General features: G+C 48.7%; 1 protein-coding gene across 1 annotated transcript in view; it reads left to right on the top strand.

Moving 5' to 3' along the window:
• FAM20C (FAM20C golgi associated secretory pathway kinase) overlaps positions 1-24,997 on the top strand; it is a 53,891-nt gene that overhangs the window by 5,807 nt on the left and 23,087 nt on the right. Inside the window, exon 3 of the mRNA XM_023740255.1 lies at positions 8,145-8,223. Within this exon, the coding sequence (XP_023596023.1) occupies positions 8,145-8,223 (79 nt within the window). The remainder of the gene's footprint in view (positions 1-8,144; positions 8,224-24,997) is intronic.

Here is a 24,997-nt window from a genome sequence, read left to right as displayed (position 1 = left end):
CCTCTTGGCCGCTGGAGGCCTCTCTAACCTCCCAGTTACTCATCTCGCCCTTAAACGTGAGCCCAGAAATACTGCTATAATGGAGAAGGACTCCTGCGAGGTTTTCCAGCCCTCCTCTCAGAACGGCCCCATTGAGTCTCCCCATTCAGAGCCACTCGATCAAATTCCCAGAGCTCGCACGGCACACGGCACAGCTGGTCTGGGCAGCGGCGGGTTATTTATAGCTGGGCTCGGCTGCCTGGTAACGGCCAGGATATTATCCATTTCTATTCCGCCTGAGCTCACATGTGTGGTGCCTCCGCCTGGCTGGCAACTCTTTAGTCTCGGTCACACACAACTGTGGGTGCAAAGAGGAGACAGCACGACCCATGACTCTGTTCTTGGGATCACTTAAAAAGAAAAAGGAAAAGCAGTCACCACATGCCTGAATCAGATCTTACAGATCAGGACAGGGCGTGATCTAGAGCTTGAGGCTGAACAAAGGGAACCCGCTCCGCAGGACAGAAGTCCCGACACTTAATGGATCTGCAGGGGGAATTGAGCCGAATCCAGCACTAATTGGCTCACAGCCTCAAGGAACAAAGGGGCCTTCAGCTGTGCCTGCCCACGTGAGGAGCTGCCCTGGGGACTTGGGGGCCAGGCACAGCCTGCCCTGGTTAATTAGTCAGAGGCGGGATTCCTCAGAAGGCAGTTCCAGCCCCAGAAAAGCCACAGCATCTCCCGCCAGGGTGGCATCTGCTGCCAAGGCCACATTCCCCAGGGCCTGGCTAGGTGACCCAGAGAAGGAGGATTGGATGCCAGAGGGACCAAAAGTCAATGGACAGAAGGACGGACACCACTAAGTGTGCCGAGGGCTATGCTTTTAATATCACCCCTTCTCCGCTCCCGTGCAGCCTCTGATGAGAACAGTCTCCCAGGCTGCTGCTGACCCAGTTCTGCCCCTCGAGCCTGGACAGCAGGCTGCAGCTGTGGGCAGACCCACTCCTGACCGGATCTTGTTCTGAGAGTACATGTTGATTTCTCAGGAGGGATGCTGGTTTCCATAGTGGCTGAGCTGCACCTCCCTTTAAGTGAACTTAACTTTTAAAGTCAGAGCGAGCTGCTCTAAAGAAAAGTGTGGAAAAACAACCATGCAGGCTGGAGGCCATCATGGCAAAATTCCAGAAGGTTCTGTGCCTAGCTGGCTGGAGTCTGGGCGGCAGGGATCAGGCCTTTGAGGCCTCACAAGGTGGGGTGGCAGGTCCAGGGCTGGAGGCTCCCAGAGTATGTGGAGAGGGTGGTCTGGCATTCTGAGACCCTCAGGCCAGCCTGTGGGTTCCCTCACACCCTCCTCTCCGGCCGGGTGCCTGTCTGGGTGTCCAGGGGCAGCCATAACAAAGGACCACAACCAGGAGGCCTAAAACAACAGAAATTGATTCTCTCTTAGTTCTGAAGGCCAGAAGTTCAAAATCAAGGTGTTAACAGGGCTGAGCTCCCTCGGAAGGCTCCAGGGGAGGAGCCTTCCTTGTCTGTCTCTTCACACGTCCGTCTTCCCTCTCTGTGCCTGTCCCTTTTCCTCTTTTATAAGGATACTACTCAGATGGGATTAGGGCCCACTCTACTCTAGTGTGACCTCGTGGTAACTGATGACATCTTCAAAGACCCTGTTTCCAAACAAGGTCGAGTTCACAGGGTTAGGACTTGAGCGTATCTCTTTAAGGGGCACAGTCCAACCCACAGGAGTGCCCCCAGACGGTGAGCCGTGTTGACCCTCTCTATGTGTTCGAGGAGACAGAGGGGCTCCGTGTATCTGGGATCTGAAACACTCGTCCGGGGTGGGAGGGTGTGTGGAGTGGGCTAGGGGAGGAGAGGGTGGCCTGAGCCCTCTTAGGGTTGCCTTCTTTGAGTCACACATGGAGGATCTGAGCTGTCCTGTCCTGTGAATCTTCCAGAACAGCAGTGCCTCACTCTGATCCCTAAAGCAAAGTCACGAAAACGCTTGGACCTCCTGCCCTGACCGCACCTCCCCACCCCTCCGAGACTGCAAACAGATATGAGGCATGTGTCACCGATGAGGCGACTGAGGCCAGGAGCATCTGTGTCACGGGCCCCACACTGGCCACCTACATGGTATTGTTGTTAGTTGCCATTGAGTCAACTCCAACTCCTGGCCACCACATGCGCAACAGAACCAAATGCTGTCTGGTCCTGTGCCATCTGCTCAATCACTTGCGTGCTTGAATCCATTGTTGAGGTCACTGTATATTCTTAGTACCTTCAGCCTAGGGAGCTCATCTTCCAGCACTGTATTGGACAATGTTCTGTTATGACCTATAGGGTTTACATTGGCTGATTTTTGGGAATAGATCACCAGGCCTTTCTTCCTAGTCTGTTTTAGTCTGAAAGCTCTCCTGAAGCCTGTCCACCATGGGTGACCCTATTGGTATTTGAAATACTGGTGGCATAGTTTCCAGCACCACGGCAACACGTGAGCTCCCACAGTATGACAGACAGGCAGACGGGGGGTGGGTGGGGGTGAAGGGATTAGTTCCATATTTAAAAGTCAGAAGGTGGCATATGAGCGCACAGACAAGGTTCTCTAGAAACGGGGAGAACAGCTGGGTAGGGTAGAGTACGGAGTCGCCCTCAGCGCTTCCGGGACCCCTCACTCATCCTGCCCTGGCAGCCCCAAGGCTGGGCCCTGAGTTTGCTTGGGGTGCACAGTGATTCATGGCAGAACTCAGGGTTCTCCCTCAAGGGGCATGGTAGGCACTGGCTCTCCTCCTCGGCTGCCCTGGGCTCTGGGTCACCCCGGCCCCTCCTCCAGGGGATGCTGGAGCTGTGACTTTCCCAAACTTAGCCCACAGAGAGGGGCCGGTCTGAAGTCCATTCATATTTCAATAACTACACCGTTTTTCTTCTTTTACATCACAATACAATATTCCTGAGAACTGTCAGCATCCCCTGGGGGCCTCTGAGGGATGACTGCGGACCAAACGCTCCTGAGTCTGTGCTATGTCCTGGGGAGGGGCGGGAGGGGGCAGACCACAGCAGCGTCCTTGCATGCTCGAGGCTATGGGGTTTTTGACTCTGTAGATGCTTTGGAGGAAGCGTGTGGGACGCTTGCCTTACCACTCAGGGTGTCAGGAAGGCCCAGATCTGTGGGCGGGAGGTGGGCAGAAGAGGAGAATGTTCTGGAACGGGAAGAGCATGCACAGAGGCAGTGACGTCTTCAGGTGTGCGTGCAGGTGTGGCATTGGGTAGGAGAGGATGGAGAGTGAGTGTGGGGACCAGTCAGGAATGCAGCAGGAGTGGATGGAAGGGGTTGAGACCAGGGGGCAGCCTTGAAGGTTGACAGACGTGGGGAGATGGGGAGGTTTAGTAGAGGAGCCACCTGAAACTCATGTGTGCTATGGAGTGACATCTGGGGAGCTGGCTGCAGTTGTGTGCCTGGACACCCCCTGTCCTTGCCTGACCTCTCAGTTGCCCCCGCTCCACAACTGTGTCTGGTCTGGTTCTGACCTGGCCCCTGTCCACCGGGGACACGGGAGTCCCCCCAGTGTGGGTGTCCATGCCAGCTCTTTACCCTGGGCCCCTTCTCTGTGTTTGCTTCTGCCTCGCAACCACCACTCCCCCAGCAATGGGCCAGGACCTCAGTCTCACTCCAAAAGAACCCCCAAACTTCCGCGCAGCTTCTCAAGACCCGGTTTGCGCCTTGGCTCTGTCCCCTGTGGCCTGGACCTGGACTGCCTCTCTAAGCCCATTTCTGCAGCTGCAGCAGAGTAGGGTGGCTAACCCACTGGCCATGTGCTCAGTGGGGGTCCCCATGTCTCGCCCACCCCAGACGGTCACCTTGAGCCTTTGGCAGTTCTTGTTTGGGTTTTGGCAGTGAGGCCGTATCTAATCCTAGGGAGGACTCTCAATAGCTATTGCCTCTCGACATGGTAGATTGATGGTGGAACTGGGCTGGGAAGGTGGGGTCCCCCATCAAGATGATAGCTGGTGCCCAGCACAGTAGGCAAGAGCTGGGCGTTCCTGATATTCTTAGTCACTGTGAGGTTTTAATGCCCTTTAATTCTAATTATGTATTTGCTCTGTGGGGAGAGTTGGTAACAGAGTGGACACGGGGTCGGGCGACAGCAATGTACATGGGAGTTGCTTCCAGAACAAGAATGTTAGACTGACCAGATTTGCATATTATTTTGTTATTAAAAAAAACAAACAAACAAAGAGGATTACAAACTCTGGAAGGCCTAGGAAGAAATAATTAATCCAGGGACCCTGGTTATTACATGCAAATGGGAACATTCAATGAGCCTTCACTGGGCCAACAATTTTTGACAATTACTTCTATTTTCACCTTATTAAAAACGTGATAAATGTGCATTGTAGAATTTCAGGAAGTGCAGATAAGGAGAAAATAGAAAATTAAAGCCACCAACAATTCTGCTCTTGAGAGAGCGCCCCGAGGGTTGGGGCTGTCCCAGCATCAGACTCCTGTGCACAGAGATATACACAGGTTCTCAAAAAGAAGAGGCTCGTGGAGGAGAAATGTTTTTAAGTTGTTATTAAAGTTTGAATCCACCAGCCGCTCCTTGGAAACCTATGGGGCAGTTTGGGCTTGGTTAATAGTAAAATCAAAAGCAGTGTGCTATGGCCTTAAAAGTTCAGTTGTCCAGGCTGGGGTGTCTGCAGAGTTCCCCTCTGTGGGCAACTGTTGTTTTTAGTTGCTGTTGAGTTGGCCCCAACTCATGGTGACCGCATGTACAACGGGACAAAATGCTGCCCAGTCCTGTACCATCCCCATGATCAGTAATGGACTGGACTGTTGTGAGCCATTGGGTTTTCATTGGCTGGTTTTTGAAAGTAGATCGCCGGGCCTTTCTTCCTAGTCTGTGTTAGTCTGGAAATTCCACTGAAACCTGTTCAGCATCTTAGCAACACACAGTCTTCACGACAGACAGGTCGTGGCTGTGCGCGTACGAGGTGCAGTGGCTGGGCATCAAATCCCTGTCTCTCGCATGGAAGGGGGGAGTTCTATCACCGAACCACCACTGCTTCCTCACAAGTGTTGCCGTTCCCCCTGTCCTCATGGTGGCCCGAGAACAGAGGTGTGATTGTCTTTTCCTCCTTACAGGTGAGCAGCGGAGGCACTGACAAGTCAAAGAATACCTTACCCTAGTTTGATTTAAAAAAAAAAAAAATTATTATGTCTAAATAATATTTTACAACATGGCTGTGAAGCTTAATGAAATTTTAAGGATTCTTTGTAAAAAAAAAAAAAAAATGGAGGTATAATTAATAAGCTGAAACTTACCAGTGGCCTCACTAGGGTTGACGTCACCCAGTGTGGTAACTCATGGCGTCACTCCCCTCCACGGACCTCCTTCTGTACTAGACCATACGGAATCCTTAGTAATGTTTTTGTACTAGTGTTACTCATAAATCGTAATTCCCATGTATCAGCCTTTCTTTTCTTTTAATTACTACTTCACTGTCAAAAAAGTTATTGATATAGGCTCACAAATACTAATTACCACAATATTGTAGCTAAAACACCAGAAAATTTGACAAAATCGGTGACTATAAAAACACCAGCAGCAAGGAAAACAATAGCACGCGCTTGTAGTGTGCATATGAACCCATGTGATGTGAAGTGTCACTAACTGGATAATAATGACAGCTCTGACCGGAGGGCATTAGAATGTTCAAAAAGTAAATTAGCATAGAGTTTTAGCCTTGTAGGTATATTGATACCTAGATACATTTTTTGTAAGCTGGGCTTACGAAAAATTGTTTTTGTTGTTATAACCACGGGGATATTTTTATAAAAAATACTAAACTTCTGCTGGAACACTGCACAAAAATTTTATAGACAGTCATTTTGATCTCACCTAGTGTGGTCCGTACCCCCTGCACCCCCCTAGTGTTGCCACTGGCACTTATATTGCTTTGATTTCAACAAGACACTTCTCCACAAAATCCTGTTCACTTGGCTTCGAGGACACCATGGTCTCGTTTCTCTTCCTTCTTCCGTAGTGGCTCCTCCTCAGACTTGTGCTCGTTCCTCCTAATTCCGTGACCTCTTAGTGCTTGACTTCCCAGGTTCATGTCTGCACCCAGCGCCCAGGCTCATGTCTACACCTACTCTCTTGTGAAGTTGTCCAATTTCATAGCTTTATATACACTCTGACTTTGATCCTCACCACAACCCCATGAAGGAGGCAGAGCAGGTACCCTGAGCTCTTTAGCAGAAGGAGAAATTGAGGCCAGAGATGAATGAAGACCCCTGCAGGGGGGCCCAGTTCAGGAAGCCCCACACCAAGGTGCAGTTCCCAATATGGCGCCCACAGTGCCTTCGGGGCTGGCATTCCCGAGGACTGTTGGCCTTCTTCAAGCAGGTCGAGTCTGCATCCAGAACCTGAGCTAGGCTCAGCCTCCCCCTGGAACACCCAGGCCTCCTTAGTTCCAGCACCCAAACCGCTTCCCCCAGCCATCCACCCCATGCCCTGCTGTGCATCAGCAAATGACCCCTGGCTTCCAGAATCCAGAAGATACTCTCACCTGGTACCTCTGGTTACTGTCTCCAGTACTTTGTGACAGTTTTTCCTTGGGCACAGGGATCCCCACTGTCTTTCTCCCCACTCCTGCTCCCTGCCTGCCCACTGCCCACCCTCCCTGCGCTCTGCATCTCCACCTGCCGGACCCTACTTTCTCTCCTCTACCTTCATCTCCTCTCTCCCACATTCTCATCAACACATGCAGCATCCCACATGCCTGACACGCACGCTGCCCAGCTGTTGCCCAATTCCTCACTCCCTTCGCTTAAAGAAACCCATGGAAAGAGGAAACAGACCTCAACACGGCTCATCTTGAGGTCTCTGCCCCCCAGGACTATGGCTTTCCTCTTGGGCAGGACCCCCACCCTAGACCCTGTCTGCCTCCTTCACCCTCTAACCCTCAAAATCTGAAGTTATGCTGGGGTTTATTAATGAACAGTCCACCCCATCCCATCAAATGCAAACTTGGGGGCCCCTCGCCTTGTTCACTTCTGTTAGCGCATCGTTCAGTGCCTGGCTGCCACACATGAGGCCTTGACAGTGCTGGACAAGCCCCCACGTGGACTTGCCATGGCCAATGAGCCCTGGGATATGCAGTGTCCCCGCCAATGTCTCTAGGCAGTGGGGACCCCACGTAGTGATGGTCAGGGTCCCCACACAGCGATGGTCAGGAGTCCCTACATGGAGATGGTGAGGGGACCCCACACAGAGTTGGTCAGGAGCCCCATACAGAAATGGTGGGGTCCCCATGCAGCAATGGTGGGGTGGGGTCGTCCTTCACTCAGATCTTGCTCACTGGCTGCCATGGCTGAGACCAGCTCTGTCCCCAGATTTGAGAACCCCCCAGTTGTCTCCTTTCTGCCCTATCAACAGAAAGAAAACCCACAGCTGAGGATGGGTGCCAATTCTTTAGCCTCCTGAACTGGCGAGGCAGCCAGGAAGCCACAGAGCAAGGCTTCTGGAGGCTTCTGAGCTCCCCGACCATGACCTGTGGGCCCCAGAGCTGCTTCTGATGAGGGGAGCACCTCCAACCCAAGAGGTCCTAGAGTCTCCTCAAACAAACCCTGCTGGGCTTCCTCCAGAACCCAGAGACTTAGACTGGGAGGACTCTTTCTTCTAGGACAGCAGTAGGGGGTGTGCATGTCTGTGTGTCTGTGTGTGTGCGCACGTGTGTATGTGTGTATTGTGGTGTGCACGGGTGTGGTATGCATGCATGCGCATGCGTGTGCACAGGAGCATATGTGTGCCTGTGTTTGCGTGTGGTGCGCATGTGTTCGTGTGTGTGCCTGTGCATGTGTGCAAGTGTATGCGTGTGTGCATGTGTGAAGGTGTATATGAGTATGTGCAGAGGGGAGAGAGGTGCTGTTGGTGAGCACTCTGGCCATCCCTCTAGAATCCAGTCCCTCTGTCAGGTTCAGAGCCTTTGAGAGTGGCAGGAGGGGCACGTGTCAATGGGGAAGGAGCACAGTGGCAGCGAACTTAAACCTCCCAGGCAGATGGAGCTCCTCAGCCATGTCTGGGGGACCTAGCTGGTCCTCTTTGGGCTGGCCCTCATTCCCCTGGAGGCAGTGAGTGACTCGGTTTCTCTTTCCCTCCCTCTTGCAGCTATGAAGTCGGGGGGCACGCAGCTCAAGCTCATAATGACGTTCCAGAATTACGGGCAGGCGCTGTTCAAGCCCATGAAGTAAGTGCAGGCGTTTGCCGGGCAGGGTGGGAGGGCAGAGAGGGTGCTGGAACAGGAGGGACCGCACTAACTGTGTGTGGGTAGGGAAGAGTTTTGGGGTACACACCGTGATGGAGCGCTTGGCTGTTTCTCATGATAGTGACCCAGCTGGTGGCTGTGTGCTGCCCCCCCCTCCTTTCCCCCAACCTCCCTTCTCCCTAACCTCACCTCTTCCTATGACTGAAAATCCACTGGTTCATCATTCTTACCCCAACGAGAACATTCATATTTTAAACAAGGAACCCAGGAAGTGGACGCAAAGAATGCGTCTATAAAGGAGGTGCATTTCCATCATCCATCATTCTACCTCAGAGTTGGCAAACTAACTCTGTGAAGGTCCGGCAGTAGATATTTTAGGCTCTTCAGACTCCATTTGGTCTCTGTCTCAACTCTTAAACTCCGCCATCTTAGCCCAAAAGTAGTCACAGACAGTACATAAGTGAATGAGCGTGGCTGTGTCTCAAGAAAACTTTATTTATAAAATTAAGTGGTGGAGGGATTTGACTCCCAGCCATTGTTTGGCCTACATGTTACAGTGTTACTGAAATAGAAACTGTGTTACCAAAATAAATTTCGAGGCATATGACAGCACATGAAAATTTGTGGGCATGACCGGGTAGGAATATTTGAAAGCCAGACCATGACAGGAAATACAGGGTGTATATTCGTGGATTGTGACTATTAACTCTAAAGATCATGGGCTTGGATATCCCCAGTGGTCTAAGGTTGTTCCACCATCTGTTGTTAGTGTCAAACAAGGCCATTTCTGCACTGGCAAGAGAGATTTCATTGTGTTTAGAGGATGGATTGCCCACCCAAAGACCCACGAGGCCATTCCAGTCCTGTGAGTGAGGCTCCTGGTCTGGGTGGGGACTGTGGCAAACTGCAGAGCATAGACCCCATCTCGTGGCTCATCAAGTTATGACCACTGGGGAATGCAGGCCTGATTTCCAATTTTCAAGATAAACTAGAAAGACAGATTTTTTTATTTTTCTGTTCAATCTCCAAATTTGAAATGGTGGCAACTAATTTAGAAGCATTAAAATACTTTGCAGGTGAAACAAAATATAGCTGTTAATTTGCAACGTGTGGTTGAAGGCATCTTTCCGTAGTCAGTGCTCAGCCCTAGCCTCTTGCCCCCGTTCCTCTGGATAGTGTCCTGGGTAGACTCCACAGAGAGACAGGGGCCCTGCCTGGGGCTTCCCCTGAGGGTCTGCCTGACCTGCTTCTGATCCAGGGCTGCCAGGAGCCCAGGGCTGGGGACGCTACCCACTCCCACTGCTCTGAGGAAAAGCTGTTGACAGAGATGAAAGGGAAGTAGGAAAGGGCACAGCAGATCTCCTGGCCGAGGTGAGGGCTGAAGGTGAGATGCTGAGTGCCTCGTCCTGAGGCTGCGATGGTCAAAGACCTATAGTGAAGCCATCCCAAGCCTGTGTCTGGAGTTCGTGAAATCACACTCATTTCCTTCCCTTGTTTCTGTGGTGGGTCTGGAGGCTCAAAAAGTGCACAGCCGGATGTTCACGAAACCCTTGACCTCATGAGGGGCAATTTTAGAAGGCAGGCAACAGAGGTTACATGCTGCGTGCAGCGGGGTGGGCGAGTGTGGGCTCCTCCCTGTCTTAGTGTCCTGGGGCTTTGAAGAACAGAAATGTACTATCTCAAAGTTCTGGAAGCTGAGTCTGAATTCAGGGTGTCAGCAGGACCGTGCAGGCTCTAGGGGAAGATCCTTCCTTGTCTCTTTCAGCTTCTGGTGGCCCTGGGCATTTCTTGGCTTGTAGATGGATCCTCACATGGCGTCTGTCTTCCTCCTGTATGTGTGTCTGTGTCTATTCTACTATTTTTATAACTCAGAAGGGATTAGGTTTAGGACCCACCCTACTCCAGCATGCCCTCATTAACCTAACAAAAGAAAAACACCTATTTCCAAATAAGTAAGAGGTCAGGACTTCCATATTTCTTTTAGGGGGGCACAGTTCACCCCATAACACTTGGGGGAACACCTCCTGCGTCCCTGGGTCTTGGTGCTCTCTGCCCCTCAGGTCATTTCCCGAGTAGATCTCAGCCTCCCAGAAACTTGAACTTCGGTAGAAGTGGCTACTTTAAGGCCTATCATTATTATGAAAGGTCGGTGGGTACCACAAATGGTTGTGCTCATAACTGAAAGGTTGGCAGTTCAAACCCACCCAGTGGTGCCATGGGAGAAAGGCCTGACAATCTGCGGAAGAAAGGATCTCAAAGCCATTGAGTCTCATTGATTGTGGTCCTGTGGCCAGCATCCCCCTCGCCTCTGGGTGACCATGCAGGGCTGGTCCCCAGGGCCCCAGGAGGGGGTCACTCACATGGCTGTGGTCTGTGACCACTACATTAAAAAATTAAAGCCCATGATTAATAGTTTTCTTTAAGAGAGGACTTTTATCTGTGAGCTTGTAATAGCATTGTAAGTGGTCAGTAGAATGTTATCAATTAATTAGATGGACAGAGTGTTTTCCCTTCCGAGCTCTTGAGGACATAGATGGATACAAGGTCTAGGAGAGGGATGCAGCAATGAGGCAGGCTAGGGCCAGAGCTGTTCCTGCGGATCATAAGCACGTGTGTGTGTGATGGTTCAAAATGTTAATGGTGGTGTATTTTTAATAGACATTGAAAAACATGGAACCAGCACATTAAGCCCTAGAGTTCTTGACTAGTCTTGCTTTATGGTTAGATTACAGTATTTAAGTTTTGTTTTTTTTTAACAGCTTCGTCGAGATATAATTCACCTACCATACAAGTCATTCATTCACAGTGTACAATTCAGTGATTTTTAGTGTATTCGCAGATATGTATAACCATTGCCACAGTAAATTTTAGAACATTTTCATCACCCGAGAAAGAAGCCCTGCACCCCTTAGCTGTCACCCCCCAATCCTCCCACCTATCCCCAGCCCCTGGCAACCACTCATCTACTTTCTGTCTCTATGGATTTGCCTACTCTGGAATTTCATGTATGTGGGATCATACACTATGTGGTCTTTTGTGTCTGGCTTCTGTCACTCAGCAGAATGTTTTCAAGGTCCATCCATGTCATAGCCTGTATCAGGACTTCATTTCTCTTGATGGCTGAGTAGTATTCCATTGCATAGATGGACCACATTTTGTTTATCATTTCATCTGCTGATGGACAGTTGGGTTGTTTCCACCTTTTAACTGTTGTGAACAAAGCTACTATGAACTTTCATGTACACGTTTTTATTTGAGCGTAGGTTTTCATTTCTCTTGGGTGGATACCTAGGAGTAGAATTGCTGGGTCATATGGAAACTCCGTTTTTAATCATTTGAGAAATTGCCGGCCTGTTTTCCACAGTGGCTACAGCGTTTTACATTCCCACCAGCAGTGTATGAAGGTTCCAGTTTCCCACATCTTTGCTATTGTCTTTTTTTTTTTATTACAGCCATCCTAGAAAGACTTGACTATCTGCTCCCATAAAGATTACAGCCTAGAAAACCCTGTGGGTGCGTTGTACTCTGTCACGTGGGGTCACTATGAGTTGATCCACTAGGCAGCACCCAACAACAATAACGACAGGGGGTGTGAAATAGTATTTCATTGTGGTTTTGATTTGCATTTCCCTGGTGGCTAACGATGTTGAGCATCTTTTCATGTGCTTATTGGCTATTTGTACATAGTCTTTGGATATTCAAGTCCTTTGTCTGTCTTTTAATTGGGTTGTTTCTCTTTTTGTTATTGAGTTGTAACAGTTCTTTGTATATTCTAGATACAAGACCCTTATCAGATATACGATTTGCAAAAATTTTCTCCCATTCTTTGGTTGTCTTTCATTTTTTAAACAGTGTCCTTTGAAGCACAAAAGTTTTTAATTTTTGAGAATGTCAAGCTTATCTTTTTGTTGCTCGTGTTTTTGATGTAGTGTTTAAGTTTTTAATATTGAAAAATATATATTTTAAGTGAATAGTGGTGCAGATGATGCATAGGCTTGGCCAAGTTTGCAGAACGGGGGCTGGCTGAGGTTTGAAACACTGGTCTACCCAAAAAGCCCACAGACCTGGCACTGCCACACTTACTGTGGGACGCCAGCAAGTTCCTTCCTGTCCCTGGGCTTCAGTTTACCCATTGTATGAAGAGGTCTCTGGGGCCCCTTCCAGATCTCAATTGTACTGGATGCAAAGTTTCTGAAAGGAATGCTAAGAAGAATTGGGGCGGGTTAGCCAGATGGAATGGAGTTGGGTGGGGGTGTCTCTGACTGGACACGTCAAACAGTGCAGGCTCTTTGCCACAGATTTCAACCTGCTTCTTGGAAATGAACCCTTCATGCATGCCCGTCAGGAGTCCAAGCACGTGGCACTGATTCATGCAGCCTTTCTGCAGACACTCACGGAGCTCCTGGACCTGGCCTCGAGCCAGACACTGGGAATACTGACATGACCAGACCTAGCGCTCTCCAGAGAAGCCGCAGCTGCCCTGGCCTCTAGACTTAAGAAGTTCGTTTGAGGCACTCCCTAGCATCCTCAACATACTGCTTTCTTGCAATGCTTGCCTTGTCCACCAGGGTAGCCCCAGGAAACAGGGCCTGGCTTACAGTCAGTGATCAACAGATGCACATAGAATGGTGAGAGAATGAGTGAAAGGTGCAGGATGTAGGTGTGTGAGCGAGCTTTCAACCATTTAGTAGGATGAGCTAGGTTAGGAGAAAGAAGCACAGGGGCTGGAGTCATACTGGGTGGGCAGCCAAAGCTTTCTCAGAAGTGACCTCTAGCTAAGGCCTGAGGGTGAGTGTGAACTGGTCAGGAGGAGGTCATGTCATTCCAGGCCAGGGGCACAGCATGTGCAAAGGCCCTGAGGACACAGAGGTGGCACGTCCTAGAACTGGAAGTTTTCACAGAGGCTAAGAATTGTACTGCCCAGTACAGCTGCGGGCAATGTACAGTAATTTAAATGGATATTGATTAAAATGGAATCAGATTAAAACTTCAGCTCCTCGGCTGCACCAGCCACACTTCAAGCACTCTGTGGCTCACGTGGCTAGTGGTTACCCCACTGGAGAGCACAGACATAGAGCACACCTGTCCTTGCAGAAGGTTCCATTGAACAGTCCTGGTTAGAGCAAGAATAGGGGAAAGGTGAGGCAAATTGAGCTCGTGAGGTGGCAGAGGACAGCTCCTGAAGGACATTTGGAGTGTGGATTTTTTCCAGGAGTACCAGACAGCCATCTTAGACAGGTTGCTCTTGCTGGTGGGTCAGAATGAGGAGACCTGTGAGAAGGTTGTGGCAGGTGTCAGGTGAGAGATGATGTGGCCTGGACCAGGAGAAGGATGAGGATGGAGGGAAGGGGATGGAGTTAAGAGATATTTAGGAGAAGCAAACACTCTGGGTGTGGTGATGGGCTAGAGGTGGTGAGGGTTGGGGAACAAAGGCGGAGAGGTGGGTAGGCATGAAATAAAGACTTTGGATGGCCATGCCCCTGGTTCCTGGGGGGTAGCCTCTGTTGTTGTTGTTAGTTGCTATCGAGTTGGCCCTGACTCATGGTGATCCCATGCACAACAAAATGAAACATTGCCTGGTTCTGCACTGCACCATCTTCATGATCTATGGTACGCTCAAGTCCACTGTTGAGGCTACTGTGTATCTGAGTGCTCTCCAACCTAGGGGGCTCATCTTCCAGCACTATATTGGACGATGTTTTGTCACAATCCACAAAGTTTCCATTGGCTGATTTTTGGAAGTAGATCTCCAGGCGTTTCTTCCTAGTTTGTCCTAGTCTGGAAGATCTGCTGAAACCTGTCTACCATGGGTGACCCTGCTGGTATTTGAAATACTGGTGGCATAGCTTCCAGCATCATAGCAACATGCAAGCCACTACAGTATGACAATCTAACAGATGGGTGGTCGGAATGCTCTTGTTATTCATGATGCGCCAGGCCACACCTGATATTTTATGCTAATGAGGTGACTCAGGGTGAGGTTTGTCTTTGTTAGAAAGATCCACCATGTTGTTAGAGGGTTGGAGCTTTGAGCCACATGTTGTCAGCTCAACTTCTGGAGAGGGGAAGGGGCTGGAGATTGAGTTCAAGCATGTGGTCAATGATTCAATCAAGCATGTCTATGAAACTAAACCACAATAAAAACTCTGGACATCAAAGCTCACATGAGCTTCCTGGCTGACAATATTCTATGTACATCGATGTGCCGGGGGGCAGACATGTCCCTGGGGACAGGAAGCTCTGCATTCCAGACCTCACCTTATGCATCTCTCCCTTCGTCTGTTCTGATGTGGCTCCTTTTGCTATAATAAAACTGCAGTTATAGGTATAGCACTTTCACTGAGTTCTGTGAGTCATTCTAGAGAGTTATCAAACCTGAGGAGGTAGTGGGAACTCCTGAATTTGGAACCAGCTGGTCAGAAGTGAGGGTGTCCTGGAAACTCCTGAAGTAGCAGCTGGTGTCTGAAGTCTCAGGCAGACGTGGCAGTCTGGAGGACTGTGCCCTTAACCTGTGAAGTTTGGCCCAAGTCCATAGTTGGGGTCTGATGTCATTTACAGTAGGCCCCTACCCTGTATACGGCGGCCTGAAGTGTAGAAGTTGAGCCACCAAGGGGAGTGCTGGCCACATCTTGGGCTGCACGTCCTTGTTGTGTCCATCCTGGGCCTTGCTTACTTACATTGTCCAAGGCTGTGTTAGAGGGCACCGAGGATCCTTGCCCTTCCATGATCTTACCGTCTCAGGGGAAGAGAAAGTAATGGATCCCCACTAATGATGGTGAGTGTAGACTTGGCGGGAGCTCTAAGCAAGCAGCCTGAAGTTCTCTTCCTAGAGCTAATCATTGTGCCTTTGATTATTTCTGGGTACTGTCAGTGTTTAAGCCTTCATCTCCAAACACTAGACAGAAGACAAATATTTGGTGCATTTGAGAGGTGGCTATTGTAGAGCCTGGCAGCTGTAAGCAGATAGAAATGGAGCTGAAAGACTGGACGCTCCATGGGGGCAGAAGCACTTTGGCCTCGAATTTCTTCACCAGTGACAGATTCGTGTCACTCTCCTGGTGCCTGGCGAGGCTGTTTTTAAAGGTCTCTAATGTAACCAAAGCTGTTGGAGCCTCCTCAACATTTGAGCCAAATTGTTAAGTGGATAGCAAGACCTAAAACTCCTTCTCTGCTTGTGCATGGTTTGGGATTTAAAGTGTCTTTAAAGGCATTAAAGAAAGAAAAAGTACACCCCTCCCTGAGGATGGAGGAAAAACTTCAATAACCACATCGACATTGCTGCTGTTGGAAATCAACAATGCTGCTGTTCTACAGATTTGGCCCCTGCTTGCAAGAAAAGAAATAAAAAAAAAAAATCCCCAGGTCAGATTCAAAAAAGTGTGAAATGGGTAATTTCAAGCCCTGGCTTAATGAACACCTGTGATAGTGAGGCTTGGTAGCTGTTGTAGGAAATTTGAGAAGGGGCTTGGTGAAAGCTGGGGTGATTGTGGAATGTTGCCTAAACGAAGCTGTACTCCACCTGGCCCAAAGGCAGAGAGGAATGGAAAACAAAGTTGTAAAAATAGAGTCTACAGAGCAAGATGGCAGAGTAGGCAGCTCCAAACTCCTGCGCTCCCACAGAAACATAGAAAAACAAGCAGAAACAGTCAGAACCAACTTTGTCAGAACTCCGGAAAATAGTCACAATGTATAAAGATGTGGTTTATGACAACAACAAGAGGGGCGGGTCAGAGTTGTATAGGGGCAGAGTTTTTGTATGTTATTGAAGTCAAGTAGATACCAATTCAAACTAGATCGTTATAAATTTAGGATGTTCAATGTAATCCCCATGGTAACCACAAAGAAAACATCTATAAAATACACACAGAAGGAAATGAGAAAGAAAGAAAAATGGTTCACTACAAAAAAAGGCAACTAAATACAACAGAAGGACGTAATGAAAGAAATGATGGACATAAAAGGTATAAGACACGCAGAAAAGAAATAGCAAAGTGGCAGAAGCAAGTCCCTTATCACTTTAGGTCCAAAGACACATATAGATTGAAGATGAAAGAATGGAAAAAAATATCATATGCAAATAGTAACCCAGAGCAAGCTGGTGTGGCTATACTAATGTCAGACTAAATAAACTTCAAGTTAAAAACTGTTACAAGACGCAAAGAAGGACATTATATATTGATAAAAGGGTCAATGCATCAAGAAGATATAACAGTTATAAAAATTATAAACATATATGCACCTACCAACAGAGCTCCAAGATATATGAAGCAAACATTAACAGAATTGAAGGGAGAAATAGGCAGCTCTAAAACAATAGGTGGAGACTTCAATATGTCACTTTTAGTAATGCATAGCACATCAGTAGAGGACTTGAACAACACTATAAATGAACTGAACCTAACAAATACATACAGAACACGCCACTCAACAACAGCAGAATGTACATTCTTCTCTGGTGCACGTGGATCGTTACTTGTGTGCGATATTAGTGATATTGTTCGATAGTTTGTGCATTCTATTGGATCACCTTTCTTTGGAATGGTCACAAATATGGATCTCCTCCAGTCGGTTGGCCAGGTAGCTGTCTTCCAAATTTCTTGGCATAGACGAGTGAGCACTTCCAGAGGTGCATCCATTTGTTGAAACATCTCAATTCATGTTCTGTCAATTCCTGGAGCCTTGTTTCTCATCAGTGCCTTCAGTGCAGCTTGGACTTCTTCAGTACCCAGTTTTTGATCATATGCTACCTGGTGAAATGGTTGAATGTCAACCAGTTCTTTTTGGTACAGTGACTCTCTATTCCTTCTGTCTTCTTTTGATGCTTTCTGTGTCGTTTTATATTTTCTCTGTAGAATCCTGCAGTATTGCAACTTGGGGCTCAATTTTTTTCTTCAGTTCTTTCAGCTTGAGAAATGCTGAGTGTGTTCTTCCCTTTTGGTTTTCCAACTCCAGGTCTTTGCACATTTCATTATAATACTTTATCTTCTCGAGCCACTCTTTGAAATCTCTGTTCAGCTCTCTTACTTCATCATTTCTTCCTTTCAGTTTAGCTATTCTGTGTTCAAGAACAAGTTTCAGAGTCTCTTCTGACATCCGTTTTGGTCTTTTCTTTCTTTCCTGTCTTTTCAGTGACCTCTTGCTTTCTTCATGTATGATGTCCTTGATGTCATTCCACAAGTCGTCTGGTCTTCAGGCATTCGTGTTCAATGTGTCAAATCTGTTCTTGAGATGGTCTCTAAATTCAGGTGGGATATACTCAAGGTTGTACTTTGGCTCTCGTGGACTTGTTCTAATTTTCTTCAGCTTCAACTGGAACTTGCATATGAGTGATTGATGATCTGTTCTGCAGTAAGCCCCGGCCTTGTTCTGATTGATGATATTGAGCTTTTCCATTGTCTCTTTCCACAGATGTAGTTGATTTGATTCCTGTGTATTCCATTTGGCGACGTCCACATGTATAGTAGCCGTTTATGTTATTGAGGAAAGGTATTTACAATGAAGAAATCGTTGGTCTTGCAAAATTCTGTTGTGATCTCTGGCATTGTTTATATCACCAAGGCCATATCTTCCAACCACTGTGCCTTCTTCTTTGTTTCCAACTTTTGCATTCCAATCACCAGTAATTATCATTGCATCTTGATTGCACGTTTGATCAATTTCAGACTGCAGAAGTTGGTAAAAATCTTCAATTTCTTCATCTTCGGCCTTAGTGGTTGGTGCATAAATTTGAATAATCCTCGTATTAACTAGTCGTCCTTGTAGGCATATGGATATTATCCTATCACTGACCGCGTTGTACTTCAGGATAGATCTTGAGATGTTCTTTTTGACGATGAACGCAACGCCATTCTTCTTTGATTTGTCATTCCCAGCATAGTAGACCATATCATTATCTGATTCAGAATGGCCTGGCCAATACCAGTCCATTTCAGCTCATTAATGCCTAGGATATTGATGTTTATGCATTCCATTTCATTTTTCACTGCTTCAAATTTTCCTAGACTTGTACTTCATACATTCCACATTCCCATTATTAATGGATGCTTGCAGCTGTTTCTTCTCATTTTGAGTCATGCCACATCAGCAAATGAAGGTCCCAAAAGCTTGACTCCAACCACGTCATTAAGGTCAACTCCACTTTGAGGAGGCAGCTCTTCCCCAGTCGTATTTTGAGTGCCTTCAACCTGAGGGGCTCATCTTCTGGCACTGTATCAGACAATATTCTGCTGCTATTCATAAGGTTTTCACTGGCTAATTTTTTTTCAGAAGTAGACCTTCAGGTCCTTCCTAGTCTGTCTTAGTCTGGAAGCTCAGATGAAACCTTGCCACCTTGGGTGACCCTGCTGGTATTTGAAATACTGGTGGCATCACTTCCAGTATCACAGCAACACACAAACCACCACAGTATGACAAACTGACAGACACATGGGGATGTTCCATGTATATCAGCCCTTTATTTCAATGCCTGAGTTGACAAAGGTGGTGAATAGTTTTACTCTTCACTGTTTATCAATTCGCTGCCCCCTTGGGGCCTTTTTTTTTTCCTTATGTTGATCCAGGAGAGATTAGATTAGATCAAGAGCAAATATTATAAGCGTTGGCAAAATTCAATAAAAGTTTAATTTTACCAACACTTATAATAATTTCCCATCTCCTCCCCCTTCTCTTGCCTTTTAAAAATTTACACTTTTATTAAGTTATAACATTCCTATAGAAATATGTACAAATCACAAGTGAATAGCTTCATGAATATTCACAAATGAACACCTACATATAACCAGCAGGAGATCGAGTAACAGAACTTGACAAGCCCCCAGAGGCCCCTCCTGCCCTTGCGGGTGCTACCTCTCAAAGACAGCCTCACCTGGCTTCCAGCAGACAGCATCCTTCTGTTGCTCTTGTACTTTATATAAACGGAATTAGATGCGCCTTTTGCTCAACATTGTGTCTGAGATTTACCTGTGTTATTGCATGCAGTCATGGTTCCTTCAGTCGCTTTACTGAATGGTTTCCCATCCTGTGAATACACCACCATTTCTATCCAGTGGATGGGCATTGAGGTTGTTTTCAGCTTGGCACTATTAGGAGTAAAGCTGCTGTGGACATTCACGTACTTTCATTGGACATGAACACCCATTTTTGGGGGGGTGTAGGTGCCTAGGCCACCGCCTGTCTGTCAGTTTGTCATACTGGGGTGGCTTGCATGTTGCTGTGATGCTGGAAGCTACGCCACTTGCATCTCAAATATCAGCAGCGTCACCCATGGTGGACAAGTTTCAGTGGAACTTCCAGACTAGGACAGACTAGAAAGAAAGGCTGGGCAATCTACTTCTGAAAATTAGCCAGTGAAAACCTTATGAATCATACTAGAATATTGTCTGACTCCCTTACTTTGGACACATCATCAGGAGGGATCAATCACTGGAGGAGGACATAGTGTTTGGTGAAATAGTCGGCCAGCGAGGGAGAGGAGACCCTTGGTGAGATAGTTGGCACAATAAACAAAAGGATAGATTTAAACATGCCAGCAATCACGAGGATGATGCAGGAAAAGGCGGCGCTTTGTTTTGTTGTACGTGGGGTCACCATGAGCTGGAATCGTCTGGACAGCAGCTATTTGTCTGTCTGTCTGTCTATCTAGCTAGCTATCATCTCCATCCATGCCTAGGAATGAATTTTGGGTTGTAGGGTAGGTGTGGCCTTCAGTATTACAGCCAGAGTTGTCCAAAGGTGCACCAGTCACTCTTGGCAGCAGAGACTGTGAAAGTCTGGACAGTGCCCAATGGACCAGAGTGCCCCATGTCTGCGATGCGGAGTGGGCAGCATGGGGTCCTGGACGCCTCACAAACAGGCCTGAGTGTCACTGCTCAGACGCCTGAGGGATCTCACGGAGTCTGCAGATATCACGGCCCTGGAGAGCTCGCAGCAGCGAGCATCCTGATCCCTCTGCCTTGGCCAGGCCGCCCCCAGCCCCATCTGGGCCCTTGGGTGACATTTCCCTTAAGATAGCGGCTTGGCAGCCACCTGCTGTCCTGCCCTGCCTCCTGGGTCTGGAAGACGGTTGAGGTGGCCTTTAGAGTCACCTGTGCTCGCATATCTCAGCTCCGCTGGGTGGAGTGTTCTGCAGCTGACAACACCCAAGTGCCCCCCACAGCATGCTCCTTTTTCCTGCTTTCCATTAACATCTGCATGCTCAAGGTGGGCAGCCTGGCCCCTCACCAGAGCCCATCTCCTCCTCTTCCTGAGCTTGTTTTCATTTTACCACCCGCCTCCAGCCAGTGACAGTGGAGGATGCCTGTGCTCACTTTGTGAAGCTCTGAGCACATCGTATGGCTTTTGACCTTTAAAACCGCCCTGGGGTGGGTATTATTTTCATTATCAAGTCTCCCTCCCAGAGAAGAAAATCGAGGCTCCAATGGCATAAATGTCAACAGCGAGGGAGCCCAACCCAGGCATGAGTCCAGGGTTCCTGACTTGGGTGACAGGCCCCTCAGTGGCCCTGGAGCTGCTGACCTGTGTGCCAGGCAGGGTTGGAGGAGGTGCCCCAACACCCTGCTCCTGACCACCGGCCAATCCCTTCAGGTCCCCACCCAGGGTTATGGGGCCTTAAACACTCAGCTTGCTTCGTGTTTCCTGCTAAGCTGGGTTTTAGGTGAGCGGGCAGCAGGCTCGGCCCACTGTGCCATCTCCCTTGATTCTGTCTGCGCCCTCCTGGGCCCATGCCTCTGCCCGACTTCTGTGGAGCTAGAGCTCCATCATGTTTCCTCAGGGACATACAGGACTTTCCCACTGCCCACTACTCTGCCTCCCCTTGCAAAGAATAGAAGCATGTGTATGCGTGTGTATGCATACATGTGTGTATGTACGTGTGTGTGCCTTTGTGCACACGTGTGTATGTGTATACATATATATGTATATATATATATATACCTTCTAGACAAACCACCTAGGAATAGCTGCTCTGAGGCCAGGAATCCCACGCTGCCAAGATGCATAAAGGAGCAGCTGCAGAGAAATTTGCAGGCGCGACCGTGTTCCAAATGCAGAAACCTGAGCTCTCCTTCAACCAGGGCTTGAATGTGCTAGGGTGTGTATGTGTGTGCCTGGGATGTGTGTGCATGTGTGTGAGGGGGCCCTGGGACCAGGCTAGTCACCCATCCACCCTGGGGGCCCCTCTCTGGCCCTGTGCATGCAGTGGGTTCCCAGGTCTGCTGGTGCTGGCTCCTGGCTGAGCTGCCCCTGCTCCCACTGTGGAAGCCCCCACTGGGACACTGATGGATGTCCACATGCCAGGGGGGCTCACTGAGCATTCAGTCCTTGCGGGGACCCTTCCCTGTGACCTGTTAACCACCGCCCCAACACATACACACACTAGGAACACATCTGCGTTCTTTTGCCCACAGCAGGAACAGGGCTGGTGGTTTGGGTGTTGTCTATCCTGATATCGCTCAGCAGTATACACCCCACACCTGAACACAGTGAGCACTCGTTGAGGGGCATAGTGACAGGCAGGTGTAAGGAATTTCAAGAAGCAGGTGTCTTCACTTCCAGGAGCCAGGGCCTCAAGCTGCAGGGCTGGGTCTCACCTGAGTCTGTGTGACCCCTCATGGTCCCGTGTGACCCCTACATGACCTTGTGTGATCCCGTGTGACCCCACATGGCCCCATGTGACCCCAAGTCACCCCATATGACCCTGGGTGACCCCACATGACCTCACACGGCCCCATGTGAACCTCTGTGACCTGTGTTACCCTATGTGACACCATATGGCCCCATATGACCTTGTGTGCCCCATGTGACCCTGTGTGGCCCCGTGTGACCCTGCGTGAGCTTGCATGGCCCTGGCACAGTGCACTGGTAGAAATCCCCCCTGCTTTGTGGTTCTGAGGACCTGCCCTATAACATGTGCTGGGCCAGCATCCGCCAGGATGGGTTAGTAGCCAGGGTCACCACGGTGGCCCAGATATTCACTGATTCACTTTCAGCCATAGTCACCCTAACTCAGGCTGACCACAGACGTCAGCCATCCACTCCCGCTCTCACTCGGCAGCTAGACATTTCTCTGCCTGATAACATCAAAGGAAAGGAAATAATTAACAATTGCACAACCCTGGCAATGAACAATGCGCTCAGGCCTGCGCATTGCTGTGCCCCCATTTCACAGACGGGGAAGCTGAGGTCTGTGTCGAGAGCCATCCTGGCAGCAAGGACTGAACCCAGGCTCCCCCAAGCCCAGCGCCCCCACCTCGTGTGCGGTTTTTCTGATGAGACTGCCAACCCTTCTCAGGCCATCTCGCCTCGCCAGCCTGGGGGAACATTCCGCTGGGGGCTTCTGGAAAAGATTATCCCCTTTGTTTAAAATCAAAGCATGCAAGTCATCTTTCACCACCACATCCTCCTGAAAGGCAGCGTCAAGGGCATCTTTCTCTGGTTATTACACACCAGGGTGCCGGCCGGCTATGGTGTGGGCCCTAGTTCCCATAGTCATGAAAGGGAACAGAGATTAAAAGAAGAGAAGAGAGGGCTGGCCTTCATTTTCCTTGTCCCGGGGGAGAAAATGAAAGTCAGGGGTTTTGATTCAAAAGCATCTCGATCAGGCCTAGTCATTTTCTACGTTCCAAAAGGACATTTTGCAGACTTACATCTCCTTAAACAAGCCTATCAGAGGAACCAAAGTGCAAGCCACCAACCTCTGGATTTGGTTTATTTTTCCTACTGATATTTTCCAAACATCGAAGACTCTTTGGGGGACAATCAACATTATGGCGGTAGCCTTGGTAATAAATATTTAAGCCATGGTTCGGTGGATGAGTAGCGTGCTTGTCTTTTTATTACCTTTAAATAAAATGATAAACTACGGGGGCTTGAATACAGAGAGAAACACCTTGGACTAGTGGAGAAGCACATTTGTTTCCACTCTCAGTCATATCTGTGAATGCTGGATGAGCTAAGGGAAGTATTTAAAAATCCAGCAGGTCTTAAAGGTTCCTGCAAATCTTTTCGTCTCTTTTGCTTTTGAAATCAAGTCTAAACCATTGCAATTACTTTCAGATGGAAATGACTTCAGACTTTTTCCCGTTACAACTCTCCTTTGAATCTTTTTTTAATTGATGCTCATCAAATTGACCCTGTGAGTCTCCTCTGGGTTAATTTCCCACCCAACCAAAGAAACGAGCTGTTTTCTTGTTCTTCTGCCTCCTGCTTTGAAGAGCTGTTCCAGCGGTTTCCCAAGGCCTGTGGGGAGTGAGGGAGCCGGCCATCCACAAGGTCAGATGGTCATTGGAGGGTGGCAAGTCAGGGATCAGGTCAGGAACTCTGGCCGCCGGATGTGGCCAACCTACCTGGGCAGAGCTGGCCCAAGGGAACTGCCGCAAGTCAGGATGTGGAGGTCTGTGCCATGTAACAAAAATGCTGGCAGGAAAACTGCTCACCTCGCTTGGTCATTAAGATGACCCAGACTCTGGCTCAACCCCATGGCTGGGAAATCTTGCCAAAATTTTTTTTTTTAAAGAGGTTCAAACTGGGAGAAAGTATTTTTGTTTCATATTAGTTCACACAGGACTAGAATTCAGGATATATATTAAAACCAGAAAAAAAAAGTTGCTGTCAGATTCAGCCCTGACTCACCCCATGGGTGTCAGAGTAGAACCGTGCTACATAGAGTTTTCAATGGCAGATTTTTCAGAAGTAGATGTCAAGGTACCTCTGGGTGGACTCAAACCTCCAGCCTTTCGATTAGCAATCAAGTGCATTTGCAGTTTGCATCACCCAGGGACTCCTGTCCCATCTTAGGGATGCAAGTATGCGTGGCTACCTGGGTCCCACACCTGGGTGGGGTCCAGGGGGGGCCTCAGCCCAGAACCTTGGCCCAGAACTGACTATTTCCGAGACCATCCATCCAACCTTCACACTTACAGCTGGGAGTCGAAACTGAAAGTCATGAGAGGGGCTCAGGGACACCCCTCGAGGCCCGGTCCTGCCCCCCAACACCTTCACTGGGCCTTCCACCACAAGCGCATCCACCACTGACCCCCATCTGAGGCTAATTTGATGGACCCATCGCTGGTGAGATGGTCTCCCTGCACAGAGCTGCATTCACGGCTGCACATGAAGATCTCCTCCTCATGCTCATTACTCCCAAAACCACGCCTTCCGATTTTCTTCTCGTGTATGTGCTGGGCAGCGTCTCCCCCCTCATCACGGATGTTTGCTTCCTAGGAGCTTGACAACGATGCGTTCAAGCTGGCAGAAGTGCAGGGCTTCTTGGATCAATATTCAAAGCCCATTGTTGCTCTCCTCAATTTTCCTGGGGTTTCCGCCCTCCTCATTTTCAAGGTCCCTCTGGCTTTGCACAGCAGCAGGTGAGAAAGTACTTCTGTGATGGGTGGTGACAGCTCGGCCATGAACACAAGGCTGGCCAACCCCAACCTGGACTGTCCCCTACCCCTGATCTACAGTAACCACAGTTCTGGAGGAACTCAGCATTTTGTCCAAACACGAAGGTTCAAGTCTAGATCTAATATTTTAATTTCAGGAAAGATGGAGTAAATCAGCAAGGAGCCAGGGTTTTAAGTAAGACAAAAAAACAGGACCCCCCTCCGCTGGGCCAGAACAGGTAACGGCCATAATTAGCATGAGATACTGCCTCCCTGAAACACTGGGGAGAGGGCTCCCCCACCACAACTCCCAGAACATCTACAACTGAAAGCCTGGTATTAAATAGCTTAATATATCTCTCTAATGACAAGGGGGCTGC

Source organism: Trichechus manatus, unplaced genomic scaffold (assembly GCF_000243295.1).
Source record: "Trichechus manatus latirostris isolate Lorelei unplaced genomic scaffold, TriManLat1.0 scaffold00151, whole genome shotgun sequence".
NCBI classification, from domain to species: domain Eukaryota; kingdom Metazoa; phylum Chordata; class Mammalia; order Sirenia; family Trichechidae; genus Trichechus; species Trichechus manatus.
The sequence above is the reverse complement of the archived record's forward strand: the minus strand, read 5'-3'. Positions and strand labels throughout refer to the sequence as shown.